Source organism: Lolium perenne, chromosome 1 (assembly GCF_019359855.2).
Source record: "Lolium perenne isolate Kyuss_39 chromosome 1, Kyuss_2.0, whole genome shotgun sequence".
NCBI classification, from domain to species: domain Eukaryota; kingdom Viridiplantae; phylum Streptophyta; class Magnoliopsida; order Poales; family Poaceae; genus Lolium; species Lolium perenne.
Window position 1 is genome coordinate 86,714,266 of NC_067244.2, and position 6,931 is coordinate 86,721,196.

The 6,931-nt window shown below is 44.9% G+C and overlaps 1 protein-coding gene across 1 annotated transcript; it reads right to left on the reverse strand.

Moving 5' to 3' along the window:
* Positions 1 to 1,012: 1,012 nt before the first annotated feature.
* On the reverse strand, positions 1,013 to 4,108 carry LOC139832782 (uncharacterized). The gene is made up of 8 exons (XM_071822625.1): positions 3,680 to 4,108; positions 3,260 to 3,579; positions 2,944 to 3,178; positions 2,773 to 2,845; positions 2,416 to 2,670; positions 1,894 to 2,333; positions 1,391 to 1,721; positions 1,013 to 1,311 (listed from the first exon to the last, which is right to left on the reverse strand). The coding sequence occupies exons 1-8, from the start codon at positions 3,956 to 3,958 to the stop codon at positions 1,013 to 1,015; spliced, it is 2,232 nt and encodes a 743-aa protein (XP_071678726.1). The 5' UTR covers positions 3,959 to 4,108.
* Between the last annotated feature and the right edge of the window lie 2,823 nt (positions 4,109 to 6,931).

Consider the following 6,931-nt stretch of genomic DNA (forward strand, 5'->3'; position numbering starts at 1 on the left):
AGTATTATCTCGGGTAACCAAATATCAACTGGATTTTAAGAATTACCACAGTCGACGTTTGCGGCCAAGATCTTTTCAGGTGGGAGACCTAGTTCTTCGGCTCACGCAAAAAAGTCATGAAAAACTCGAGTCACCATGGCTTGGCCCTTACATTGTCACGGAAGTAATTGGAGGAGGAGCATACAGAATAAAGGACAAGAAGACAGGGGTGGAGGAGCCAAACCCCTGGAACGTGGCGCAACTTAGGCGTTTTTACGCCTAGAGTCAAAATATAGTCTTTGTAAAGCTTCAATGTACTGAAACGCCCGCGAGTTTTCAGACGCACTCTTTTCCTTTTTCGGGGCACCGAGTGGGGCCGGAGAAGGTTTTTAATGAGGCGGGCTCGCGGTGCTGCAATATAATAAAGATAGTGACAATATAACTTTTCTTCTTTATCGACATGACCAAAGTCTTCGCTCCGACGAATTTCAATATAGTTCATCGACAAAAGGAAAAACTTGCCTTGGTATTCAAATACCTCGTGAGTCAACAAAAATACAAAATAGTACTCAATAAAAAGCTTGGGGGCTCATATTCGCCTTAAATATATAAATGCCTTGGTTCAAAACCTCGCAAGTATACAAATATAGTAAAGAGTCACCGAAACACTCGGGGGCTAAACAAACAGAGAAATATAATGATTGCTTTACAATATAGTCATGGATTAAAAAGAAAAAATATCTACAAGAAGAAACTAACTAGTCTTGATTCAATATGTCATCAAGAGTAACCCTGTTTTCCTCAGGAGCAGCACCAAGAAAATCGGCATAATGGCCATCGGCAAAAAAGTCGGCATCCATCCGAAGTAGGTCTTCAATCATTTCTTCGGCTATAGGCGTAACCTTCGTGTTAATCCTGTCAACACCAACTCTCCGACGTTTTACTTTTTGGTGAACTTTCTCGACAACCTGGGTAAGGTCAAGCTTCGAGTGGCAGATTTGGAGCATGATAAGAGCAAATCTGGCGCCAGCTACTAGTTGAGCTTTGACAAAATCATGGATCTGCGAGCATCCTTGAACCTTTCCATCAATTCAGGAAGAGTTTTTGGTTGGACGTTCCGAGGAAACATGGAGTTGTAAACCATGGACAAGGTCTTGGTACAGAAGTCAAGGAAATCGCGAGTTTGAGAGGCGCGATCTTGAAATCTGACAATTTGGCGGGTCCTCTCTGGGGTAGCCCAAAACAACGAACCATGGTCCAGGGAAAGATTAACAAGGAGGGTTGTCCTAGCATTTACCCTCTCTTCCTCGGCAGCAGCATCAACAAAGGCACCTATCAAAACAAAGAAGTGGAAACCTCTAAGAAACAATAGCATGAAAATAAAGAATATCAGCGGACGAAACAGGCATACCCGACATATCTGCACTGGCTTCATTCATTAATTCGAGCATGAAATTTTCTCGAGTAGTTGCCTTTTCAGCCTCGGAAGCAGCAATTTCCTTAGCAGCCACGGCTTCGTGAGCTTGTTGAAGAGCAATTTTTTCGGCTTCAGATGACTTACGAGATTGCTCCATCATCACAAGTGTTTGCTTCTTCGCATACTGAAGTTGCTGCCGAAGTTCATCCAGTTCTTGCGACAAGGTATCGTCGACAGGTGCAGTATCAGCAAAAGCTCTCCTCGCACGAGAAGAAGGCGATACATTGGAAGGAGCGGAAGTTGGAGTATAGTTATCAAATATCAACTGAAATTTAGACAAGACAACATCAAATGACAGATAGAGTTTTTCATTAATTTCTTGGAATCATTACAAGGGCACTACAGTAGAGCTAAAGAAATGAGTGTCGCCAAAACAACTACTTTGGCAACAAAAGCAAAAGAAACAGAAAAAGAAACAAGGAGGCATGCAACTAGACCTCCGGCCTCGAGGAGCTAGGAGTCGAAGCTGGCTTGATCCCCAGATACGCCAAGATCTTCTTAGTGTGGGGCTTGGCTGCCTTGATTAGCGACCTCCATCTCGAATGCTCTATCTGGCTGGTGTCGCCAACCTTCATCCAATCAAGCGTCTGTTGGCTGTCAGCAACCAGGGCAACAGTACTCTCGACAGCAACCTTCATATTCTCCTGACGCATCTTCAATCCCAGGTCTTCCGACGAATTGAAAAGCTTGGCAAGGGCAAGGAAAGTCGAAGGTTCCTCTTTCTTCGGGAAGAAGTAGGGGAACAACGCCGACAAACTTGCACTGGCATTGGCCACGCCTTCACGAATTTCGCGCCCATGGAACTCCAGAAGAGAAAGTGCATCAAGGAGAGGGTCATTGACGGGATTCTCCAGATCAAAATCTTGGTTTGTTTGGGCTGCCACACGAGACAAACCATTAGTCAAAAACCAAGAAACAGGAAGTACAATAGAAGGGGTTGATGATATTACTCAGCGTACGTCGACTTTGCGACTTCAGACGCTTGATGATCTCTTGTTCACGCACAGTTTGTGCAGTTTTCTGCTCATCTAAGGCAGATTCGGCATCTTTGAGCCTTCTCTGCAGCTCCTCGACACTAGCAGCTTTCACCTTGGCTTCATCAACCTCGGCCTTGGCTTTGCTAGCAGCAAGTTCAGCTTTCTTGCGAGCCGCCTCACTTTGCTCGAGTTTTTGAGCAAGTGCGTCGACACGTTCGTTGGCCTCTGAAAGTTTTTCTGTCGAGATATAAAAAAAAAAAAGAAAAGAAAGATCAAAAAATAGCGACAAGCAACAGGAATAGAAAGTCAAAGAAAAATAGCAAGTATAAAAGTCGTTACCTTCGGCTCTGGCGGCATATTCACGGTACCCAACAAATTGGGACCCGATCCGAAGAAGCTCTTTGATCATTGGCTGTTCAAAGGTAAGTACATCAAAAGAAACGTCGGCATGAAAAAGAGAAAAGGTGTGAAAAAACAAAATAAGGAAAATATAGATGCCGACAAACTTACATCATCTAAGAGCAGAGTCGACGAACTGCCCAACTGAGGGGCAGGATCAACAATCTTTTCAACCCGTGCCCTTTTTGGTGAAGGGGCACGGGGGCTCGAAGGAGGAGTAGATGTATCAACATTTTGTTGAGGAGGCGACGATTCCTCCCCTTCAACTGGTTTTTCTGAAATAACTAAAGTATGTGACGTGCTCGTTCGAGCAGCCACATCTAAAGTTGGTGTTTCTTCATCATCACTGTGACAAAATAGTGGCAGCATAAAAAGCAAGGCAAAATAAAATTCTTCAAATAGAAAAGGAAAAGAGCAAGGAACCTACGAGCTGATGATACTCTCGATGTATGGATCATAAGCTGCTTTTCGAGGTAAAGGAGCAGTTTCTTCGGGTTTCGAGGTCCCGGAATCTTCGGCATTGCTCCTTTTCCTTTTGCTCTTCGGAGAAACAGCAGGAGGAGGAGATTGTGCTGATGTTGTACCTTCAGAGGCAGCATCCTTCTCAGTAGATCCCGCAGATTTTCGAGAATCTGCGGGTTCATTAACAAAAGAGGGGGTCTCCTGGTTGTCATCATCGACAACGGCTCTTTCTTCGACCTCTCCATCCTCAGGAAGAGGAGGAAGGGAAGCCATAGTAGGATGATTCTACAAGGAAATAGTGACAAAAGAGAATAAGTGAGATACCACCGCAATAAGATACAAGGAACAGTTCAGAACAAGATAGAAACTCGAGAAGACAAAATACCTCGGGAAGAGGATTGGAAGCACTGTATGGTTCCACTCGACAGGAGGAGGGAATAGGATCCTTCTTGCCTAATCGAGAAATTCTTCGAACCAATTTTTCCAGGTCCTTTACAGAAAGATCACTGGAAACTCTGTTGGCGTCATTTTCACCAGAATACGTCCAAAGGGGATTTTTGCGAGCCTGAAGAGGCTGCACTCTAATCCTAAGGAAGTAGGCAGTAATTTGAACACCAGATAGCTCTTTGCCTCGAGTGTTTTGAAGATGATGGATACGAGCCATGAGCGCCTCTGTCGCCTTTTTCTCTTCTTCAGAAGCTTCGGCATCCCAGGAACGGCGACGCTGAATCCTGGCACTTCCGTCAAAAGGAACTATGTTGTGCTCCACAGAATTGGCGCTTTCTTCGTGAATGTAGAGCCATCTCTTGCGCCATCCTTGGACAGAGTCGGGAAACTTGACGTCGAAGTAATCGACATCAGTGCGGACACAGATAACAACGCCACCTATGTTATAGGTGACGTTGTGAGAGCCATTGCGGCGGAGGCAGAAAATACGCTTCCACAGAGCCCAATTAGGAGGGACTCCGAGGAAGCATTCGCAAAGGGTGATAAAAATAGAAATGTGGAGGATGGAATTGGGAGTCAGTTGGTGCAGCTGAATCCCATAAACAAAGAGAAGACCGCGGAGAAAATCATGAATTGGGGTAGAGAGGCCACGGATGAGATGATCAACAAAACTAACCCGATACTCCATTGGAGGGTTGGGGTAGCTTTCTTCGCTGGGGAAGCGGATGGCGTCCTCCTTCTTCATGAGGCCAAGCCTTTTCAGCGTGTTGATGTCCTGGTTGGAGATTTTGGATCTCTCCCACTCAAGATCTTCGGTGGCCATCTTGGATTCGGGAGTGCTGTGGCGAGTGAGTCGCGTGCGCGGTGGCATCAACGGCAATGGGCAAAGCAATGTTCGTGAATGCGGAAGCTCGGAGAGATTTGGGCGCAGGAGAAGTTTTGCGAAGAGGAACAAACGAGCGGCGCAAGCAAGGGGATGAACGGAGGTTGAAGAAGGGTTTATATAAGAATCGGGTGAAGCAGTGCACCGTTGGATGAAAAAATCGTGGGGTGAGAATAGATCTTCTAGATACAAGGGCAAAAAAGTATTTTTACTGAGATAGGCGTTACCGTACGTGCGCCAGAAAAAGCGGAGGACGTGTGTCCCCCACTTGCACGACGTGTCAACGTGGTGAAAGCAATGGACCCACAGGACAGAAAATTCACGACTACTTGTCAAGGATGAAGTAAATTTGATTAAGTGAAGAATGTCGACAAGGAAGTATTCAGAGATTGGCGACAGGATGAAATATTCAATACTTCGGGAGCCTTTGATCAAATACAAGTTTTTGCCCAAATGCTCGGGGGCTACTCCGACAAAAAGTAAAATTTCGAGTATGACAATATAGAAAATGTTGAGCCTACAACCAAGCACAAGTTCTTGGCTGTAGCCTCGGGGGCTACTCCCATCGGGAGCGCTGTTCGCGCACCCGAGAAATATAAAAATAAAGAAAGAGAAGAGGAAGAAGAGGAAAGAGTTCATATTGCGAAATAATGACAAAATAGCGACAAGGTGGAATAAAATGTTGAGCCTACAACCAAGCACAAGTTCTTGGCTGTAGCCTCGGGGGCTACTCCCATCGGGAACGCTGTTCGCGTGCCCGATGAAATTAACAAAGGAAAAATAGAAGAGCAAGAGAGTATATTTCGAGTTATAATTAACTCTACATATACTCCCATCGGGAGAACAATATAAGTCATATTTGACTCAATAAAATGTGCCATTCCAACAGCCGGAAAAGCACTCGACAATATATTCTCAGAACGCCAAAGTTGCGATCAATTTCTGAATGCCGCAAATTTGCGAAGGTAAGACCCCAGAATCCATTCTGCTGGGCGTGGCATCGCCAAAGACTGCGCTCTGCTACTTTTATCCGTATCAACAGATACGAAGAAAAATCCTAACGGACGCGTTAGGTACCCGATAAATTTGATTTGGGACTCGACGTAATGGTAAGACCTTAAGCGGCACCTGTCGAAGTTTACACCAGTATCCCGAGATCATGTCCAGGGACGTGATTTTGAAGTAGGTTTTTGCGGATTGCCACTAGAGCAGTTAACTAGTACCTGATCCGTCAGATGAACTAGCCCCAATTACCAATATCCCTGTACAATATAGAATTTTATGAGAAGAAATATAGAAAGTTAAGGCTTTCGGGTAAAAATAAACAGTGGAGATTTTCCCTGACTTTACAATTCAAGCAAAATCTCGGGGGCTACTGACATAGGCATCCCAAATGGGCCTGCCGAATATAGTACCCGGGGTTTATTGAAGGCCCACTACCCGAAGAATAAGAAGATTCGGGAGCCCAAGATGCGTTTAAGGAAGAAATAGAGTTGTAATAGGAAGTGTTACTTGTAATCTGGCGGGATGAGTTAGAAACCGTCCCGAACTCTGTAAATTTGTACAACACGAATCCTTCGACTCCACCTCCTATATAAAGGGGGAGTCGAGGGACGAAGAATCAATCGAATCATTGTCTGCAAACCCTAGTTTTCATAGTCGTCGAGTACTTTTCGGCTGAAACCTTCGAGATCTACTTACCCTCTACTTCTAACTAAACCCTAGCCTACAATCCATAGGCATTGACAAGTTAATCCCTTGTCACTGTGGACCCCGGTCCATTCTTTTACATCGAATAAAATCTACTGCAATACTTGTTCTACTGTTTTCTGCAAACAATCATCATCCACACTATACATCTAATCCTTTGTTACAGCAAGCCGGTGAGATTGACAACCTCACTGTTTCGTTGGGGCAAAGTACTTTGGTTGTGTTGTGCAGGTTCCACGTTGGCACCGGAATCCCTAGTGTTGCGCCGCACTACATCTCGCCGCCATCAACCTTCAATGTGCTTCTTGGCTCCTACTGGTTCGATAAACCTTGGTTTCTTACTGAGGGAAAACTTGCCGCTGTACGCATCACACCTTCCTCTTGGGGTTCCCAACGGTCGCGTGCTGTACGCGTATCAAGACTATTTTCTGGCGCCGTTGCCGGGGAGATCAAGACACGCTGCAAGGGGAGTCTCCACCTCCAATCTCTTTACTTTGTTTTTGTCTTGCTTTATTTTATTTACTACTTTGTTTGCTGCACTAAATCAAAATACAAAAAAAAATTAGTTGCTAGTTTTACTTTACTTGCTATCTTGTT

Coding starts and splice junctions, on each gene's coding strand:
- LOC139832782 (XM_071822625.1), bottom strand. CDS start 3,958: ATGGCTCGTATCCATCATCTTCAAAACACTCGAGGCAAAGAGCTATCT. Junction 3,580..3,679: donor CTTCCAATCCTCTTCCCGAG/GTATTTTGTCTT, acceptor ATTTCCTTGTAG/AATCATCCTACTATGGCTTC. Junction 1,722..1,893: donor CTAGCTCCTCGAGGCCGGAG/GTCTAGTTGCAT, acceptor TCTAAATTTCAG/TTGATATTTGATAACTATAC.